This window comes from Sus scrofa, chromosome 6 (genome assembly GCF_054392235.1).
Source record: "Sus scrofa isolate SSC_HxYL_T2T_F1_AM1 chromosome 6, Sscrofa_HxYL_maternal_Yorkshire_Landrace_v2.0, whole genome shotgun sequence".
Lineage (NCBI taxonomy): Eukaryota > Metazoa > Chordata > Mammalia > Artiodactyla > Suidae > Sus > Sus scrofa.
In genome coordinates this window covers 142,326,281-142,349,133 of record NC_139388.1, presented here as the reverse complement: position 1 = coordinate 142,349,133, position 22,853 = coordinate 142,326,281, and the positions used below count along the sequence as shown (strand labels likewise).

Below are 22,853 nucleotides of genomic sequence, written 5' to 3'. Positions count from 1 at the left end.
TTTAAAATGAAGACTTCTGACAAAGTTTAGTTAGGTAGTTTTATCTGTAAACACATGTATTTGTGAAGAATGCAAAAAGATATTTTATACTGGTCCAAACTATAGATGCAATAAATTTTTCATTACAAAGCTTTATAAGAATAATTTTTAAAACAATTGAACTGGAGTTCTTTAAATTTCTTACTTTTTATGGGAAAAAAATAATTTTACTTTGGTAAAAGAATGTTTCCAAGCAATGATCTGATAGGTAGGCTCATTTTAGCTCCAAAGTAAGACTAAAAACATAGTGTGACTTCCTTTCATATTCACTCTCCATCACTGTTATCTTTGTTCTTCAAAAGGTCACTTGAGTGAGCTCTTAGTTATGAAAATATGGTTTCTCCCATCCCCATATCCCTTGGGATGGGAAGACTAATTAGCTTTAAGAGAAGGAAGGGATGAGAATTCAAAGTTTTCTCTTTGAGATTTCAATTTAGGACAGAACAGACCGACCCTAAACTAGGTAGATAGGCAGAAAGGAATGAAAACAAATACCCAAAATGAGAACTTTCCATAAAGACAGAGACTGGGCTGAATTATGTAAACCTCTTCCTCTCTGTACTTGGTACTTTCAGTGTACTATTTCCAGTTGACCCACAATACCCTTCCTTTAATCCTTTGCACTAATCTATAAATTACCTACACATCCTTGCCCTTTACTGGTCTGTTTTGGCTTGGTTCATTTTCTCTTAGAGAAGCAACCTCTAACCTCGCCAAATTCAAGGAGGAGAGAGGTGGACCCCACCTCCTGATGGAAGGAATAGCAAAGAATTTGTGGCCATGTATTTAGACTAGTATAGTCCAGCCTCTGGCCACAATTTTTTTATGTTTTCTTTACAATTAAATATGCTTTTACTCTCTCAGGATCCCCATATGCCTTGTGCAGTCAGATGTTGCATGGTGTTCAGTCATCTGAAAACCCTACAGACTAATGGTAGACATTATCTATTCCTGGGACCTCAGCCCAGCCTATCCGCTAGAATCCCTACAAGTGGTTTCACCATGTTGCTTGGGTTTCTCACAAGATTGTGACAGAGTTCTAGGCTTATTTGCTTAATTTACTACCTTGTTAAGTTCCTACCTTTCCAACTAATGGGAATAGTTATTCCTGAGGAAGATTACAAAATAAAACCAAAAACGAACTTTGGACCCTAACTCCCAAGTGCTCCCTGTGTAAACACAACAATGAAATAACTAACTCTCTCAACTATAAATCCATTTGAAAAGAAAAAGAAATAAAACAATTATTGAATGTTAAAATTGTGCTGCTATTGTATAGGTAATGTTAGCACAAGGATAGCAAGAACAATTTGCATAATAAATATTCCTATTCTTTTTTTCTAGTTAGTACAATAATTGAACAGCACCCATCAGTGAAGAAGGACAAAAGAGGGCTATTATCATAAACATTAGTTTGATCTTTCAAGGAGATTTGATTACCTTCTACCCAGATTCCATTTCCCCCACTTGAACGGCGGTTCTGCCTTTCATCAGTTGAATGTCAAGTGCCTTTGCTGCATCCAAGTGCTACCAAGCTGGCCAAATTCCACATAAAGGGCAAAGAACAGCTTTTTCATGGTAGAATTTATAAGAAGCATGGCTCTTTCATGATAACACCTCTCATGAAAAGAACGCAGATGCAAGATAAGCTAAGAAGGTCATGATCTTAAAAAATGATGAAAGATGCAAAACTACTTAACACACCAGTAAAACTGACTTAGCTTCATCTTTCCCCAGGTAAGGATATATATTTTCATGTTAAAAAAAAAATTCTTAAAACTCCTACTAACCTCTGCCAAATGTTTTCCTTCGTTCTTCGTTTAGTCCAACATTGAAGGAGTTAAATTTAATCTTGGAAACAGGCTAGTAAGGCTATTCATAGTTCAGGGATGAGGAATGAATATATGCATATGTATATATTCAATTTTGTGAGTCACTCATTTTAATCAGTAACATAAGGATTAATTCAGAGAAAACACTAAATCAATCCAATATTGAAAACAGTTTTTCATTGAGGAACATTTATCTTTCAATTTTCTTGTATGAATTAAGGCATTTACATACTGAATCTGGAGATCTTTTTTTTTTTTTTTTTTTGTCTTTTTGCTATTTCTTTGGGCCGCTCCAGCGGCATATGGAGGTTCCCAGGCTAGGGGTAGAATCGGAGCTGTAGCCACCGGCCTACGCCACAGCCACAGCAACGCAGGATCCGAGCCGCGTCTGCAACCTACACCACAGCTCACGGCAACGCCGGATCGTTAACCCACTGAGCAAGGGCAGGGATCGAACCCGCAACCTCATGGTTCCCAGTCGGATTCGTTAACCACTGCGCCACGACGGGAACTCCTGAATCTGGAGATCTTGAACAAAAAAACAAATACCTCTTCTCACTCCAGAGGGAATGACAGTATGTCCTTCCACCCATTCCTTCTACTGTGCTGACAAGGGAGACAGTAGAGTGGCTTTCCCACCTCTAGATAAACACAGAAGGCATTCCTCGGTGGATTATAGCAGATTGGCTCTGAGATACAGAGGAGAGACTTACTCAGTTACGCCATAAGGCCTCCTAAAGGAAAGATTTCAGGCACGGTAAGAGATCTTTATGAAGTTCCTGTGTGCATTTAAAGTTTAATAACCAAAATTATGGGTTGCTATAGAAACAATATAGTAAATCATATTTGAAAGCAACTTATTAAAATTCAGAACAACTACATTACACAATGGTATTAAATGAAATACTGCCTCATACTATTATACACAGAGCATTATTGGTATAGCTGGATATTATATATGTAGCATTATCAACATAGCTAGATATTATTTCATTTACTCCTCATACCAACCCTGGAAAGTAGGAAGTGTTTCCATTTTCTACAGATGAGAAAACTGAGATTAAGAAAGTATCCCGAGTCTACCAAACAATATGAGGAAACTCTAGATCTTCCTGACTCTAAATCTTTATTCTCTCATTTAACAAATTTCAAGTCTATGACAAAAAAGTAAAAATGAAACAAAAAAATATTAGAGACAAAGATGTGTCCCACAGTTGAAGCTAAAATTCTATTAGTTGCACAATAAGAAAATTCATTGAATTGTAATATTCAAAGTATATATTTATGTATTGTGCTACATTAACATTTAAAAATTAAAATACACTAAAGAAATAACAAAGGAAACTTTTGAAGACCTTAGAGTACATTACTTCATTTTGTGGTTTATATTCCTTTATTCTTCTCTCCTTCCTTATCCTCTGCTTTACTCTTTTATTACTCAGATGATCTTTTGGAAATTACTTTCAATTGCTGTTCTCAAAGTACTTATTTTATTGGAAGATAATACTGAAGAACAGAGGAGAGTATTTTCCATTTTCCCTAGATAGGCACTGCTTTCTTTCTGCTGATAAAATCTATCCACATTAACTGTAGGCATTAATCATTGTTACTAGAAGCTATTATCTGGCTTTTACAGCCTCCACCCTAATAACAATACAATAAAATTTCCTAAGTCACCATCTAAGGGATAGGACTTAAATCTCTGGGGAAAAAATGTGATATGTTCACATGCAATGGTAAAGTCTTTTCACAGAAATTAATTCACACCAGTCCCTTTAGCAATTTTTTAAAAACTGAAGCACAGTTGATTTACAATATTATATTAGTTCCAGGTGTACAGCATAGTGATTCAGAATTTTTATGGATCATTCCATTTAAAGTTACTATAATAGCTATAATTCCTATAATTCCCTGTACTGTACAAGATCTCCTTGTGCTTATTTTATAAAGTTTGTATCTCTTAATCCCATAGCCCTATCTTGCTCCTCCCTCCTCACCTCTTCCCACTAGTAACCACAAGTTTATTTTCTACATCTGTGAGTCTGTTTTGCTACACATATTCATTGGTGGTGGTTGTTGGTTTTTTTTTTTTTTTTTAGATTTCCCATATAAATAATACCATACAATATTTTGTCTTTCTCTTTCTGACTTATTCCACTAAGCATCATATTCTCTAGGTCTATCCACATTGCTGCAAATGGAAGAATTTTCTTCTTTTTCATGGCTGGGTAATATTCCTGTGTGTGTGTGTGTGTGCACGCACACGTGCACATGTGTATGAAACCTCTTCTTTCTCCATTCATCTGTTGATGGACAATTAAGTTGTTTTAATATCTTGGCTATTGTAAATACTGCTGCTATGAACATTAGGTGCATATGTCTTTTCAAACTTCCATAAGCATACCCAGGAATGGAATTGCTAGATCATATGGTAGCTTTACTTTTAGTCTTTCAAGGAATGCCCATACTTTTTTCCATCACCAATTTACATACCCATCAACAGGGTACCTTGGCTTGCCTTTCTCCATATCCTCGCCAACATTTGCTACCTGTAAACTTTTAGACTTTTTAATGACAGCTATTCTGACAGGTGTAGGGTGATATCTCATTGTTGTTTTGATTTGCATTTCTCTACTAATTAGTGACATTGAACATCTTTTCATGTGTCCATTAGCCATCTGTATGTCTTTTCTGGAAAAATGTCTATTTAGGGTCTTTTGCCCATTTTTTTAATTGCGTTGTTAGTTTTTTTTTTTTTTGGTATTGAGTTATATGAGCTGTTTATACGTTTTGGATATTAACTTCTTGTTAGTCATATCATTTGCAAACATTTTCTCTCATTCTGTAGGATGTCTTTATTTTGCGGATGATTTCATTTGCTGTGAATAAACTTTTCAGGTTAATTAGGTACCATTTACTTATTTTTATTTTTGTTTATCTTGTGTTAGGAGACCAATTCAAGAAAATATTGCTCTGATTTATGCTCAGCTTATGTTCTCTTCTAGGAATTTTATGTTCCAGATTTTACACTTAGGTCTTTAATCCATTTTAATTTTATTTTTATACATGGTGTGAGGGAATGTTCTAATCTTATAGTTTTACATGTAGCTATCAGGTCTTTCCAGCATCACTTATTGAAGAGACTGCCTTTTATTCATTGCATATTCTTGAAGCCTTTGTCATAGATTAGTTGGCTATAGGTGAGTAGGTTTCTCTCTGGGCTCTCTATTCTGTTCCATTGATATATGAGTCTGTTTTTGTGTTAGTACCATACTGTTTTGATTACTGTAGCTTTGTAATATAGTCTGAGGCCTAGGCGGGTGATACCTCCAGCTTTGTTCCTTATGCTTAAAATTGCTTTGGGAAGTCAGGGTATTGTGTGGTTCCATATAAATTCTAAGATTATTTGTTCCAGTTCTGTAAAACAAAAAACAAACCAAAAAAAAAAAATAGGTATTTTGATAGGGATTGCTTTAAATCTATATATCACTTTGGGTTTTATGATCATTTTAACAACATTAATTCTTACAATCCATGAACATAGTATATCTTTTCATCCATTTATGTCATCCTCAATTTCTTTTATCAGTGACATAATTATATGAGTACAGGTGTTTCACCTTCTTGGTTAGGTTCATTCATAGGTATTTTTTCTTTTTGATATGATTTTAAGTGGAATTTTTTTGTTGCTTTCTCTTTATGATAGTTCATTATTAGTGTGTAGATAAGCAACAGATTTCTATTTATTAATCTTGTATCCTGCAAATTTACTAAATTTGTTAGTTCCAAAAGTTTGTTGGCAGGGACTCTAGAGCTCTCTATATGGAAAAGCATGTCCTTAGCAAATAGTAACAGTTTTACTTCTTCCCTTCCAATTCAGATACCTTTTATTTCTCTTTCTTGTCTGGCTGCTGTGGCTAGGACTTCCACTACTACAAGAAGTGGCTAGAATGAACATCCTTGTCTTATTCTTGGATATAGAGGAAAGGATTTCGACTTTTCACCACAGTATTATGTTAGCTATGGATGTGTCATAAATGGCCTTTGTTGAGATTTTCTCCCTCTATACCCACTCTGATGAGAGTTTTTATCATGAATGGATGTTGAATTTTTTCAAATGCTATTTCTGTGTCTATTGAGATAATCATGTGATTTTTATCCTTCCTTTTGTTTATGCAGTGTATACATTGATTGACTTCTGAATATTGAACTTTGCTCCCCTAGAATAAATCAAGATCTATAGAAGTGTATTGTCTTTTTACATATTGTTGGGTTTGATTGCTAATATTTTGTTGAAGATTTTTGCATCTACACTCATCAAAGATATTGGCCTATAATTTCATTTTTTATACTGTTTTTGTTTGGTTTGGGTACTAGGGTAAAAGGAGCCTCTTAGAATGAATTTAAGAGTATTCCCTCCTCTTTAATCTTTTAGAATAGCTTGAGAAGGACAGGTATTAGTACTTCCTTATAATTTTGGTAGAATTTCCCAGTGAAGCCGTCTGGTACTGGAATTTTGATTGCTGAAGTTCTTTTTTTTTTTTTTTTTTTTTTTTTCTTTTTCTTTTTCTAGGGCTGAACCCGCAGCATGTGGAGGTTCCCAGGCTAGGGGTCCAATTGGAGCTGTAGCTGCAGGCCACAGCCACAGCCACAGCAACGCCAGATCCGAGCTGCGTCTGCAACCTACACCACAGCTCACAGCAATGCTAGATCCTTAACCCACTGAGCGAGGCCAGGGATCGAACCTGCAACCTCATGATTCCTAGTCAGATTCGTTAACCACTGAGCCACGATGGAAACTCCTGAAGTTCTTTTAAATAACAAATTCAGTCTCACTACTAGTGATCATTTTGTTCAAACTGTTCATTCTTCTTGACTAAGTCTTAAGAGGTTGCATACTTCTAAAATTTTTTTTTATTTCTTCTAGGTTTGCAGTTTATTGGCATATAACTGTTCATAGTATTCTCTTATGATACTTTTGTATCTCTGTTTTTGGTTACATCTCCTCTGTCATTTCTTTTTTTATTTTTTAATTATTTATTAATCAATGAATTTATTACATTTATACTTGCACAATGATCACAATCCAATTTTATATGATTTCCATCCCACATCCCCAGTGCATCCCTGCACCCTCCAAAACTGTCTGCTTTGCAAACCATAAGTTTTTTTCAAAGTCTGCGAGTCAGCATCTGTTCTGCAAAGAAGTTCAGTCTGTCCTTTTCTTCAGATTCTACATGTCAGTGAAAGCATTTGATGTTGGTGTCTCATTGTATGGCTGAATTCACTTAGCATGACAATTTCTAGGATCATCCATGTTGCTAAAAATGCCGGTATTTTATTCTTTTAATGGCTGAGTAATATTCCATTGTGTATATGTACCACCTCTTCTTGATCCACTCCTCTGTCAATGGACATTTAGGTGGTTTCCATGTCTTGGCTATTGAAAAGACTGCTGCAATGAACATTGGAGTACATGTGTCTTTTTGAGTCGAGGTTTTCTCTGGAGAGATGCCTAGGAGTGGGATTGCTGGATCCAATGGTAGTTCTATGTTTAGTTTTCTGAGGAATCTCCATACTGCTTTCCACAGTGGTTGCACCAATTTACAATCCCACCAACAGTGTACTAGGGTTCCTTTTTCTCCACCCCCTCTCCAGCACTTCTTGTTTGGAGACTTTTGGATGATGGCCATTCTGGCTGGTGTAAGGTGGTACCTCAAAGTGGTTCTGATTTGCATTTCTCGAATAATGAGTGATGTTGACCATCTTTTCATGAATTTTTGACCATCTGTATGTCTTCTTTGGAGGACTGTCTGTTTATATCTTCTGCCCATTTTTTGATGGGGTTGCTTGTTTTTTTGGTACTAAGGTAGGAGGTATTTATCAATTTTGGAGATTAATCCCTTGTCAGTTGAATCATTTGCAAACATTTTCTCGCATTCTGTGGGTTGTCTTTTCGTTTTGTTTAGAGTTTCTTTGCTGTGCAGAAACTTTTCAGTTTGAGTAGGTCCCATTTGTTTATTTTTGTTTTTATTGTCAATACTCTAATAAGAGGTGGATCCGAGATTTTGCTGTCGTTTATGTCAGAGAGTGTTTGGCCTATGTGTTCCTCTAAGAGTTTGATAGTGTCTGGTCTTATATCTAGGTCTTTAATCCATTTTTGAATTTATGTTTGTGTATGGTGTGAAGGAGTGTTCTAATTTCATTCTTTTCCTTGTGGCTGTCCAGTTTTCCCAGCACCACTTATTGAACAAGCTGTCTTTTCTCCATTGTATATTCTTTGTCATAGATGAGTTGGCAGTAGGTGTGTGGGTTTAATTCTGGGCTTTCTATCCTGTTCCAATGATCTATGTCTGTCTTTGTGCCAGTACCATGCAGTTTTGATGATTGTTGCTTTGTAGTACAGTCTGAAGTGAGGGGCCTGATTCCTCCAGCTCCATTTTTCTTTTTCAGGAGGTCTTGGCTATTCTGGGTCTTTTGTGCTTCCAAACAAACTTTAAAATATTTTGTTTGAGTTCCGTGAAAAATGTCCTTGGTAATTTGATAGGGATTGCATTGAATCCGTAGATTGCCTTAGGTAGTATAGTCATTTTGATAATATTAACTCTTTGAATCCAAGAGCATGGTATGTCCTTCCATCTATTTGTGTCATCTTTGATTTCTTTCATCAGTGACTTATAGTTTTCAGAGTACAGGTCTTTTGTCTCTTTAGGTAGGTTTACTCCTAGGTATTTTATTCTTTTGGATGCGATGGTAAATGGGATTGCTTCCCTAATTTCTCTTTCTGATCTTTCACTGTTAGTATGTAGAAATGCCATAAATTTCTGTGCATTCATTTTGTATCCTGTGACTTTGCCAAATTCATGGATGAGCTCTAACAGTTTTCTGGTAGAGTCTTTAGGATTGTCTAGGTATAGTATCATGTCATCTGCAAATAGTGATAGTTTTATTTCTTCCTTTCAAATTTGGGTTCCTCTTATCGCTTTTACTACTCTGATTGCTGTGGCTAGGACTTCCAAAACTATGTTGAAGAGTAGTGGCAAGAGTGGACATCCTTGTCTTGTTCCTGATCTCAGTGGGAATTCTTTCAGCTTTTCACCATTAAGAATGATGTTCGCTGTGGGTTTGTCATATATGGACTTCATCATGTTGAGGTAGGTTCCCGTTATGCCCACTTTCTGAAGGGTTTTTATCAGAAATAGGTGTCAGGTTTTGTCAAAGGCTTTTTCTGAGTCTATTGAGAAGTTTTTACACTTCAGTTTGTTAATGTGGTGTATCACACTGATGGATTTGTGGATACTGAAGAACCCTTGCAGCCCTGGGATAAATCCCACTTGATCATGATGTACAGTCCTTTTAATGTATTGTTGGATGTGGTTTGCTAGTATTTTGTTGAGGATTTTTGCATCGATGTTCATCAGTGAAATTGGCCTGTAGTTTTCTTTTTTTGTGGTATCTTTGCCTGGTTTTGGTATCAGGGTGATGGTGGCCTCATAGAATGAGTTTGGGAGTATCCCTTCCTCCACAATTTTTTGGAATAGTTTCAGAAGGAGAGGTGTTAGCTCTTCTCTAAATGTTTGATAGAATTCACCTGGCATATAGTTGCATAGAGTAGTCTCTTATGATCCTTTGTATTTCTGTGATGTCTGTTGTTACTTCTCCTTTTTCATTGCTAATTTTATTGATTTGAGTCCTCTCTCTTTTTCTTGATAAGCCTAGCTAAGTGTTTATCAATTTTGTTGATCTTTTCAAAGAACAAGCTTTTTGTTTCATTGATGTTTTCTATGGTTTTCTTCATTTCTATTTCATCGATTTCTGCTCTGATCATTATGATTTCTTTCCTTCTACTAACTTTAGGTCTTGTCTGTTCTTCTCCCTTGAGCTGCTTTAGATGTACAGTTAGCTTGTTTATTTGAGCTTTTTCTTGTTTCCTTAGGTGGGCTTGTATTGCTGTAAACTTTCCTCTTGGAATGGCTTTTGCTGCATCCCATAGGTTTTCGAGCATTGTATCTTCATTGTCATTTGCTTCTAGGTATTTTTTAATTTCCTCTTTGATTTCTTCAGTGATCCATTGGTTGTTTAGTAGCATGTTGTTTAGTTACCACATGATGGGTTTCTTGCAGTTTTTTTCTTGTTGTTGATTTCCAGTCACATAGTGTTGCGGTTGGAGAAGATGCTTGATATGATTTCAATTTTCTTAAAGTTACTGAGGTTGGATTTGTAGCCCAGGGTGTGATCAATGTTAGAGAATGTTCCATGTGCACTTGAGAAGAATGTGTATTCTGTTGCTTTTTTTTTTTTTTTGCCTTTTCTAGGGCCTCTCCCACAGCATATGGAGGTTCCCAGGCTAGGGGTGGAATCAGAGCTGGAGCCACCAGCTTATGCCAGAGCCACAGCAAAATGGGATCCGAGCTGCATCTGTGAACTACACTGCAGCTCACAGCAATGCAGGATCCTTAACCCACTGAGTAAGGCCAGGGATTGAACCTGCAACCCCATGGTTCCTAGTTGGATTCAGTAACCACTGTGCCATGATAGAACTCCTGTATTCTGTTGCTTTTGGATGGAAGTCCTATAAATGTCTACGAAGTCCATCTGATTTAATGCTTCATTCAGGGCCTGTGTTTCCTTATTGATTTTCTGTGTGGTTGATCTGTCCAGTGTTGTATGTGGGGTGTTCAAGTCCCCCACTATGATTGTGTTATTGTCAATTTCTCCTCTTAAGGTTGTTAGCAGTTGCCTTATGTATTATGATGAACCTATGTTGGGTGTGTAGATATTTAAAATTGTTATATCTTCTTCTTGGATTGATCCTTTGATCATTAGGTACTAGCCTTCCTTGTCCCTTAAAATATTCATTTTAAGTCTATATTGTCTGATATGAGTATTGCTACTCCAGCTTTCTTTTGGTTCCTGTTTGCAGGGAATATTTTCTTTCATCCTCTCATTTTCAATTTGTTTGTGCCCCTAGAAGTGAAGTGGGTCTCTTGATGACAGCATATATATGGATCTTGTTTTTGTATCCATTCAGCCAGTCTATGTCTTTTGGTTGGGTGTTTAGTCCATGAACATTTAAGGTATTTATTGATATGTATATTCTTATTGCCATTTTATGAATTGCTTTAGATTTGTTTTTGTTGCTCTTTTTTCTTCCCTTCTTCTCTTGTTCTCTCCTCTGGATGTTTAATGACTATCTTTAGTGTTGCATTTGTGTTGATTTTTCTTATTTGTGCGTCAATTGTAGATTTTTGGTTTGCAGTTATTCTGAAGTTTTGATATGAGTGTATGTATTTATGAGATTTTTTTTAAGTTGTTGGTCTCTTAATTGCAAGTGCGTCTACAGTGTCCTGCATTTGTACACTCCTCTTCTCATGATTTCTGATTTTGGTGGCAGAATTGTGCATGGATGATTTTATATTTTTTACTGTATGTATACCTTTACTGGTGAGCCCTGTCATTTGTGGTATTTTTGTTTCTGGTTGTGGCCTTTTCTTTTCTGCCCTAAGACGTTCCTTTAGTATATATTATAAAGCTGGTTTAGTGTTGCTAAATTCTCTTAACTTTTGCTTATCTGTGATGCTTTTGATTTCGCCTTCAAATCTGAATGAGAGCCTTGCTGGGTAGAGTAATCTTGGTTGGAGGTTTTCTTCCTTTCATCATGTGAAGTATATCATGCCACTCCCTTCTGGGCTGCAGAGTTTTTGCTGAAAAATCTGCCAATAATCTCATCAGGGTTCCCTGGTTGTTTCTTTTCCCTAGCTGCTTTCAAGATTTTCTCTTTGTCTTTAATTTTGGTCAGTTTGATTAATATGTGTCTCAGGGTATTCCTCCTTGGGTTTATTTTATATGGTACTCGTTGCACCTCGTGGATTTGAGTGAGTGGTTCTTTTCCATGTTAGGGTAGTTTTCAGCTATTATCTCTTTGAATATTTTTCTCTCCGCTTCTCTCTCTCTTCTTATGGTACCCCTATAATATGGATGTTGGTGCTTTTAACGTTGTCCCAGAATTCTCTGAGACTCTCTTCATTTGTTTTCAATCTTTTGTCTCATTTCTATTCCACATCTGTAATTCCCACTAATCTGTCCTCCACCTCGCTTATTCGTTCTTCTGCCTCCTGTATTCTGCTGTTGGCTGCTTCTAGTGAATTTTTTATTTCAGTTATTGTATTTTGTATTTCTTGTTTAAGTTTTATGTCTTGTATCTCTTTGCTCAGTTTTTCCTGTAAATTACCCATCTTTGCCTCCAGTTTATTTCCAATGTCTTGCATCATCTTCAGCATCAACAGTCTCAAATCTTTTTCATGGAGGCTGAGAATCTCCTTATCACTTAGCTATTTTTCTGGGGTTTTTTCTTTCTCCCTCATCTGAGTTATAGTTCTCTGTCTTTTCATTGTTATAAGTTTTTGGTGTGGTGACCTTTTTACAGATAATAGAGTTGTAGCCCCCTTTGTGGCTGAAGTCGGTATGGGGGCTTGCTGTAGGCTTCTGGATGGGAGGGGCTGTTGCCTGCCCACTGGTAGGTGGAGCTGATTCCAATCCCTTTGGTGGGTGGGGCTTTGTCTCTGGGTGAGATTAGAGTTGGCTGTGTGCTTGCGGGTCTTTAGGCAGCCTGTTTACTGATAGGCAGAGCTGTGATCTCACCTGGATTGTTGTTTGCCCTGGGCTTCTCAGTGGTGATGGGTGGGGCCACATTTTCCTCCAGAGAAAGACAAGCTGATGAATATTCCCAAGAGTTTTGCTTCCAATGTCCTTCCCTCACAACAAGCCACATTCACTGCTGTTTTCCCAGGAGGTCTTCCAGTATCTGCAGTCAGGTTTGACCCAGATTCCTATGGAGACTTAGCTTTACCCTGGGACCAGTGCACGTGAAAGTCTGTGTGCACCTTTAAAGCATGGGGTCTCTGTTTCCCCCAGTCCCATGGATCCCCTGCACACAAGCCCCACTGGTCTTCAATGCCAGATGTTCCAGGGACTCTTTCTCCCAGTGCCAGATCCCCACATGTGGGAGTTTGATGTGGGGCTCAGAACTCTCACTCCTATAGGTGAGTCTCTGTGAACCAGTTAGTTTCCAGTCTGTGGGGCTTCCCACCTGGGAGGTATGGGGTTGCTTATATTGTGTAATTGCCCCTCCTACCTCTTGATGTGTCTTCCTCTTTGTCTTCTGGAGTAGGGTATCTTTTTGAAGGTTTCCAGTCCATTTGGTTGTAGATCGCTCAGACTTTAGTTGTGAATTTTGTGTTTTTAGGTGAAAGGTTGAGCTCCAGTCCTACTATTCTGCCATCTTAATCCCATCGATGTACCCTCTTTTTTTTATTAAAGTATATTTGACTTCCAGTGTTGTGCCAATTTCTGCTGTACAGCAAAGTGATACATACATCATACATATATGTACATTTTTTTAACTATTATTTTCCATCATGGTCTATCCCAGGAGATTTTATATAGTTTTTGTGCTATACAGTAGTACCTTGTTGTTTATCCATTCTAATAATTTTCTCTGCCTCTATGAATTTAGGTGAAACAGCTATCTCCTGCTGCTTAAAGGGTTATTTTTATGTGGGAGTATTCCTATCCAGACTGCATGTGCCCATACCTTTGGTTGGAGGGCTGAATTTGACACTGATGCAAGCTACATCATTCCTCAGGGCATGCTGGCAGCTATCACTATGGTAGGAGGTGGGGCTGGAGATGGAGGAGCTAGAGCTGGAGCCCATTGTGAGGCAGGACTTCCTCTCTGATCACTGGCTGTCATTGCTCTATCAGGGATGGGATCTGATCCCAAGTTGCTGGAGCAGAAGCCCTAAGGGTCAGGCCTGAGTTGACTCTGTTCCCTGTAAGTGTGTGCCCTGGGTCCCTTTCCCCAGACTGAGGGAGTAAGGACATAAGTGGGGCCCATGTGAGCTCTCTGCTTATGTTGTCTGCAGACAGAGATTCAAGCTATCTCTGATGCACTGCCTGTGCAAGTGCACACAACTCTTTTCCTTGTTCTGCTCAGACAAAGCCTCGTGTGCAAGTCCCCATTGTCTCTCACAGCAGATCACTATCCTCAGCCTCCATCACCCCTACCATGTTGTTGAGCCACTCCATAGGGAAGGTGAGGCCTACATGGACACTTGGACTATGATCAGAGGGTGAGCTGTGGTGGAGTGGCTACTGGCAGAGGTCTGGGCTGCTTCAGGTGCACTGCTGATAGTGGCTGCCACCATCGCAGCCAGGTGATGCCCAGAGACTAGGTCATCTACATTCCACAGTCAAGTCTTTTCCCTGATTGGCTTCCCCAGATTCAGCTGCTGCACTGTGATGCAGAATGAGCAGGACAAGAGCCTTCACTCAGCATGGGTGTGCCCCATGGTGGTTGTGGGAAACCCAGCAGCCCCTAGAGTAGGCCTCTCTCCACTCTACCTCAGGGGCAAGCCAACACATGCATGCTCCTTACAAGTGGAGTCCAGGTTTCCCAGAGCCCTCCTGTTCATTCCAGCAGTCCTGCAACCAACCATCCAAGGAGACTTATTTCCCCCTGAGAAGGACCCCAGGACTGGGGCCCCCAGCCTATGGCCATCACTGCTTACCCCCCAGGGTGAGTGTCCACCTGTGTCATCTCCCTTGTCCTCTGAGGTCCCCCCCTGCCAGGAGCATAGGTTCTGACCTGATTGCTTATTTCCCTTTCTACCCATTATGTGTATATTTTTCTTATAGCCTTGGAGTCTTTCTACCAGCTTCCAGTTAGTTTTCAGTGAGAACTGTTTCACATATAGATGTATTTCTGATGTGTTTGTGGGGGGAAAATGAGCTCTTTGTCCTCTTATTCTCCATCTTGATGGATCCCCTTTGATAGCTTTTAAAAATCCAAATCAAATACCTGGGAATACACCTGACCAAGGAGGTAAAAGACTTATATGCTGAGAACTATAAAACATTAATCAAGGAAATTAAAGAGGATGTAAAGAAATGGAAAGATATTCCATGTTCCTGGATTGGAAGAAGTAATACTGTTAAAATGGCCATACTGCCAAAAGCAATCTACAGATTCACTGCAATCTCTATCAAAATACCCAGGACATTTTTCATAGAACTAGAACAAACAATCCAAACATTTATATGGAACCACAAAAGACCCAGAATCGCCAAAGCAATCCTGAGAAACAAAAACCAAGCAGGAGGCATCACTCTTCCAGACTTCAAGCAATATTACAAAGCCACAGTCATCAAGACAGTGTGGCACTGGTACCAAAACAGACAGACCAATGAAGCAGAATAGAGAACCCAGAAATAAACCCTGACACCTATGGTCAATTAATCTTTGACAAAGGAGGCAAGAACATAAAATAGGAAAAGGATAGTCTTTTCAGCAAGAATTGCTGGGAAACCTATACAGCTGCATGAAAATCAATAAGACCAGAACACACCCTCACACCAGGCATGAAAATAAACTCAAAATGGCTTAAAGACTTAAATATAAGACGAGACACCACCAAACTCCTGGAAGAGAACATAGGCAAAACATTCTCTGACAACCTCATGAATATTTTCTCAGCTCAGCCTCCCAAAACAACAGAAATAAGAGCAAAAATAAACCAATGGGACCTAATCAAACTGACAAGCTTTTGCACAGCAAAGGAAACCAAAAAGAAAACAAAAAGACAACTTACAGAATGGGAGAAAATAGTTTCAAGTGATGCAACGGACAAGAGCTTAATCTCTAGAATATAGAAGCACCTTATACAACTCAACAGCAAAAAAAAGCCATCAACCCAATGGAAAAATGGACAAAGGACCTGAATAAACATTTCTCCAAGGAAGATATGCAGATGGCCAACAAGCACATGAAAAAATGTTCCACATCCCTGATTATTCGAGACATGCAAATCAAAACTGCCATGAGATACCACCTCACACCAGTCAGAATGGCCATCATTAATAAGTCCCCAAATAACAAGTGCTGGAGGGGGCGTGGAGAAAAGGGAACCCTCCTGCACTGTTGGTGGGAATGTAAATTGGTACAACCACTATGGAAAACAATATGGAGGTACCTTAGAAAACTATACATAGAACTACTATATGACCCAGCAATCCCACTGTTGGGCATATATCCAGACAAAACTTTCCTTGAAAAGGACACGTGCACCCTCATGTTTATTGCAGCACTATTCACAATAGCCAAGACATGGAAACAACCCAAGTGTATATTGATAGATGATTGGATTAGGAAGATGTGGTATATATACACAAAAAGAACGACATAATGCCATTTGTAGCAACATGAATGAAACTAGAGACTCTCATATTGAGTGAAATAAGTCAGAAAGAGAAAGAAAGACAAATACCATATGATATCACTCATATCTGGTATCTAATATACAGCACAAATTAACCTTTCCACAGAAAAGAAAACCATGGACTTGCAGAATAGACTTGTGGTTGCCCCGGGGGAGGGGGAGGGAGTGGGAGGGATTGGGAACTTGGGGTGAACGGATGCAAACTATTGCTCATGGAATGAATTTACAATGAGATCCTACTGTGTAGCACTGAAAACTATGTCTAGATACATACAACACAGCATGACAATGGGAGAAAAAATTATGTATGTATGTGTGTGTAACTGGGTCCCCATGCTGTACAGTGGGGAAAAAAAAAAGTGTGTTGGGGGAAAAAACAATAAAAAATAAATTAAAAAAAATTAAAAAATTAAAATAAAATAAAATAAAAAATCCAAAGAAAGACTATCCACATTTGCCCTAACAATGAACAACAGGATAGCTCTTTCTGGTAGGGCAAAGACAATAGGACTTCTTACATGTTGATGAATTATTTGGTGAAATTCTTAATAATTATTCTTTTTAATTTGTTTATTAAAAGAAAGGTCATATACTACTTAAATTTATCTAGGCCCTAGTTCTTATTAGTAAATAGCAACACAAACATTATTAGCTGCTTAAAAAAATTTCAAAAGTAAAAATAATTAAAAAGAAACCATATGGTTTTTTTTCTTCCTTCTGCATAATTGCATTTACCTAAGTAATTTAGGCTTGTCTCTAAATAAACTGCTTTGTGTTTATTTGTCATCATATCTGCTACTCACTGAGTCCTGGTGAGGTATATTCCCTCCATAAAATATAATAATCAATAAGAAGGCCTTTGGAAGGAAATGATTAATGTTAAAATGTGGCACTTAGTTATTTCATTAGCAAATGTTAAGTATCGTCTATACCTATATTTACTCACCCACAAGTCCTAAAAGAATGTAGCCAATAATGAACAGTATGAAGATCATGCAGCACAGCACATCTGTACAATTCCTAAAGACAAAAAGGAATAAATAATTTAAAGGGGTCCAAAATGATTTATTGTTTAATGCAAAAAATATAGGAAGGGGGGAAAAGACAATAGCAACAGTGATATGACATTTCATACCCAATAATTCTGAAAGATAGATCAGATGTATTTCTGCAAAGATTTTAGCAGCAAGGAAGTGGCTACAGTTCCTTGATTAAAGAAGTATCCCCACAGACATTAGTATTTATTCTCTCTTGATTCTGTATTTGTAAAATGCTTTTAGAGATTAGAGTACACTGATATTGAGACAATTTTTTATTTGCAATTGTTAATTTAAGCTATTTGATTTTATGATTTTCTTCTTCATGCCTCCTCAATGTGTAATATTTAAAAATAGCCTTTTCCACTCCTCCATTTCTCCTTTATCTTTCTATAAGCACATTTTAAAGGTACTATTATCAAATAAAGATTTAACTATATAAACTTTCTATAAGGAGTATAATTGCAACTATTTGAACAACAATGTCCATAATACATTAAAAAAATGAAATTTCTCTTAACTATAAGTTCCCAGCTATTCTGTAAGCTAGGTATTATGAAATGAAGTTTAGAGAAAATTTGGCTTATAGAGACTTAGTTATTTTCTAAGGGATCATAAGTCAAACTAGTATCCAGCAGGGATATTCAGATTTTTCAGCTAAAGTATTTCCTATACCCAGTATTAAATTTTGTTCAGCTCATAAGTAGTCTAGAAGGTCAAAGCTATGCCTTCAAAGTAAGAAATAATACAATAATTCTTGAAACTTAATGAAGTATCTATTAGCAAAAGAAAAGATCAACCTATTTGACAGGATTAAAAGATACACATGGGAATTTTCATAGCAAAAACTTGTTCTAGGGGACATACAGATATGCTCTAATCTTTTAGCACAGGAAGACTGAAGTTACAGAGTATTTCTAGTGATGGTAGTCATAATAATGAATTATAATTGTACAGTAACAGACATGGTAATCCCTCACACATCGATAAAGCCCTGTGATACCTTTATTGCTTTCACATGTGTAACTTTGTGAGTTTCCTTCCTTTAGGCTTTAGGGGTAGTAAGATAAGTTGACCTATGTAAAAGCCATTAGAGGGAGGTAGTTACAGAGGCAGACAAATATCTAGGTCTCCAATGTATAACTTTTTCATTCAGTTATTCTAATATGATTACAATTTTCTAGAAAGACTCAACTTAGCCAAATCTAAAACTCCAGATACATCTTTATTACTCTACCTTACGATAGGAAATGACTATCATAGAGAAAGCTAATGGTCAATTCAGAAACAAAGCTAATGGTCAATGGTCAATTCAGAAACAAAAAATTATTTGAAAACAATTTCAACCCTGGAATTTTAATTCATTTGTACTTAAGAATTATGAGAATAATAAAAAGGCAAAACCTGCTTGGGGATGTGGAGAATGTCTGGCTCATGTGAATTTTGACACATCCTACTTAAAATCAGGGTCTCCTCCTGTCAGGGAAGTTGGTAAATAGCATGATAGCCAATAAGGAATGCCTTGATAAGGAACTAAAGGAGAGAAAACTAGAACACTGGTATGATTTTATCAGAAAAACTGAAGTTGTCAAAGCCCTTGTATGTAATAACTCCTGAAGAGAGAAGGATGTAATAAGAAGCAGCAGCCAGGCTGGCCAGGATCCTGTAATAGTGTATCTATAATATGTTTATATCCACGTATTTACATTGTTTGTAATACCTATGATAGTACATGTTTATAATGACAATATTATACAGTATTATAATATTTTCTACTCATATAGTAAGCGCAGGGAAAGGTAAACATACTAGAAAGATGAATAAAAAAAAAACTTACCAGTTTCAAAAAACAGGACACAATGAAAGAAGCAGAGCCCTAAAGAACATTTCTAAAAAGTAAAACCCACGGTCCTTGGCTACTGGCCCTGTTGAATGGCATCAATCATAGTTTTGTTTCCATACGGGGTTTTACACCACAATTTCTCTTTCTTATTGGTGCCAAAGACACACTACAGCACCAGAGGGCTACTGTGCACCCACGCAACCCTCCCCTACTCTCCTTAGCCCGGCAGTCTGTCACCACAGTGGGATAGCACTTCTCAGTAATTTACATCTTGAGACATTGGGGAATCTACTCTGGGACCAGGCAGAACACTGTATTCAGAGTTACTTTGCTTTTCTGGAACATTGCTTTTGAGAAATACCTCACAATACCCCATGGCCAGACTGGCTAATTTCATTTCATTTAAACATGGAAGAATGTTGAAAAGTGAAAATTATGGAGAAGTCAAGAGTTTCAAAAAGTAGGAAAGTTTTTCTAGGTGCAACTTTATTTCTGAATTTGTTCCTATAGCGATTTGATCCTCTTTGTTTAAAATAGGTTGTGTGTTGTGTGGGAGGTATGTATGTGTACTTTCAGATAATTATAATTATCTGTCATTTTTTCCAATAACTCATCTATTTCTCCTCATTTTCTCAGACATATTCCCTACAGGAAAACAATCACTGCTTAGGAAATTATTGGAAAATTGAATAAGAAGAAAATATAAAATATAGCTTGGGCACCATTTGGGGAGTCAGGAAACACTGTAGAAGCTGCTCAAATTTTTATAAGTTATAGCACCTTATCATTATTTCCTTCTTTGATTTCAAGGTATCTTTACAATCCTCAGTGTCCTGTAGAAAATGAGTTAGTTTTAAAAACCAGCTACTTAATTGGGGTAAGTTGTAAGGCTCTCAAGAGCGATGAGGTAACTGAGTGATGCAAGCTCATGGTTGAAAATCATTCTGAATCATGTTCTAGCTAGAGGCCTTTTCCTCAGCTGGGTTCATTTTGAAGTTTTATAGTAAGTACTAAGAACCACTATACTAGTTTAAAAATGGGCTGCATCCCACTGGGTCCTAGAAACAAGACAGAAAGAATAGTTTATAGAGACATATACTTCATTCCTCTCCTTTACCCTCTCTCCAAATCAAAGTCCAACTTTTTCCAAACAAGCTGCTCACATTTACATTTATCAGAAAGCTAGTCAAAATTGGATTCAGACTGAAATGTCCTGGAGTAATATCATTTTCAAAAGTTAAACTACAGAAGTATTATTGCTATCTTATGTCTATTTTTACAAATTACAGTAAGAATAGGATCCTGGAGTTCCCACTGCGGTGCAGCAGAAACAAATCCAACTAGTATCCATGAGGATACAGGTTCCATCCCTGGCCTTGCTCAGTGGGTCGGGGATCCAATGTTACCATGAGCTGTGGTGTAGGTTGCAGATTGTCTTGGATCCCACATTGCTGTGGCTGTGGTGTAGGCTGGCAGTTACAGCTCTGATTCGACGCATAGCCTGGGAACCTCCATATGCCGAAGGTGTGCCTCTAAAAAGCAAAAAAAAAAAAAAAAAAAGAATAGGATGCCAACAATATACTCATCTTCAGATTTCCCTTTCCCTCCTATCTCTAACCGGCAAATACAGAATACATACAGTCATCTCAAATTAAAGTCTTTGACTTTGCCTTCTTCTGAGTTTATCTTTTATATTCAATTGACAGGTTCTCTTTTTTTTTTTTTTTTTTTTTTGTCTTTTGTCTTTTTTGTCTGTGGTTGTTGTTGTTGTTGCTATTTCTTGGGCCACTCCCGCAGCATATGGAGATTCCCAGGCTAGGGGTTGAATCGGAGCTGTAGCCACCGACCTACCCCAGAGCCACAGCAACGCGGGATCCGAGCTGCGTCTGCAACCTACACCACAGCTCATGGCAACACCGGATCCTTAACCCACTGAGCAAGGGCAGGGACCGAACCCGCAACCTCATGGTTCCTAGTCGGATTCGTTAACCACTGCGCCACGACGGGAACTCCGACAGGTTCTCTTGATTCCTTCTCTCTGATGTGTCTTTAAACCACCCCTTCTTTTCTATTCCCACTGCCTGGACTCAGTCCACATTCTCTTCTCTTCTCTTTAAACTACTGCAGTTTAATTAGTCTCCTTTAATTAGTCTCCTGCATACAGTCTCTGCCTGATCCAATCCATTCTGCATGTCACCAATACCGCTGATATTACGATAGGTGTTGTCACTTTACTATTTTGAAATTTGCAGTGATTCTCCAGCACTTATTTATTAGTTTCCAAATGTCTTAGCTTTATGTTTAAGAACATGCAAATTCAAACCAGCTCAAGACCCAGCCTACTTCCCTAGCTGTTTTTCTCTCTATTCACTTCAGTGTGCTTCAACCAACTTGGATTTTTTCATTCACTGAACACACCATGAACTCTCCCTGAGGGCTCTCGGCCTCATGGTCCCTTTAGGCTCAGCCTCCCAGGAAAACCACATGTCCCAATGGGGTCTCAGTGGGTTTGCCAGAAACCCCCATGGGTTATACCTTTATCCTGGAGTAACAATTATCATCCCTCCCTTTTACTATCAAAAATGGCCCACTGTGAATCTCTACCCCATCTACTAAAATCTCAGTCTTCATGTGGTAGGATCTCCTCCTTTTTTAGGGTGAATTATATTCCATTGTATGTACTGATGATGGCACAGTTTTAATCCACTGATTTGTCAGTGAACACTTCGGTTGTTTCTGAACCTTTGCTATTGTGAATAATGCTGCAGTGACCGTGGCAGTACAGATATCTCTGTGAGATCCTGATTTCAATTCTTTGGGACACAGCATGGATGAACTGAGATGACTTTATGCTAAGTGAAGTAAGCCAATCCCAGAAAGACAAATAACTACTATATTCCACTAATTTGAGATATCTAAAATAGTCAAACAGAAAGTAGAATGATGGTTGCCGGGGGCAGGAGAGAGGGGTAAATGGGGAGGTGCTGTCAATGGCTTTAAGTAACAATTATGCAAGATGAACACATTATAAAGATTTTGCAGTACAACATTGTGCCTCCATGTTTAACGCTATAGGATTGGACACTTAAATTTTATTAAGTGGGTAGATTTTATCACAATATAAAAAACAAATGCTGGAGGGGGGATGGAGAAAAGGGAACTCTCCTGCACTGTTGGTGGGAATGTAAGCTGATACAACCACTACGGAGAACAGTATAGAGGTACCTTAGAAATCTATAAATAGAACTACTATAGGACCCAGCAATCCCACTGTTGGGCATACATCCAAACAAAACTTTCCTTAAAAAATACACATGCACCCACATGTTCATTGTAGCTCTATTCACAATAGCCAAGACATGGAAACAACCCTAATGTCCACTGACAGACGATTGGATTAGGACGATGTGGTATATATACACAATGGAATACCACTCAGCCATAAAAAAGAATTAAATAACACCATTTGCAGCAACATGGATGGAACCAGAGACTCTCATACTGAGTGAAGTCAGTCAGAAAGAGAAAGACAAATACCATATGATATCACTTATAACTGGAATCTAATATAAGGCACAAGTGAACCTTTCCACAGAAAAGAAAATCATGGACTTAGAGAATAGACTTGTGGTTGTCAAGGGGAAGTGGGAGGGAGGGGGTGGATTGGGAACTTGGGGTTAATAGATGCAAACTATTGCCTTTGGAATGGATTAGCAATGAGATCCTGCTGTGTAGCACTAGGAACTATGCCTAGCCACTTACAAGGGAGCATGATAATGTGAGAAAACAGAATGTGTACGTGTATGTGTAACTGGGTCACCATGCT

At 37.9% G+C, this 22,853-nt stretch overlaps 1 protein-coding gene across 10 annotated transcripts in view; it reads right to left on the bottom strand.

Annotated features, from left to right (window-relative positions):
* Positions 1–22,853, bottom strand: part of SLC44A5 (solute carrier family 44 member 5) — a 409,049-nt gene that overhangs the window by 99,451 nt on the left and 286,745 nt on the right. For all 10 annotated transcript variants that reach the window (XM_013996232.3, XM_021096464.2, XM_013996239.3 and 7 more), the window contains one exon: positions 17,094–17,167. In XM_013996232.3, the coding sequence (XP_013851686.2) occupies positions 17,094–17,167 (74 nt within the window). The remainder of the gene's footprint in view (positions 1–17,093; positions 17,168–22,853) is intronic.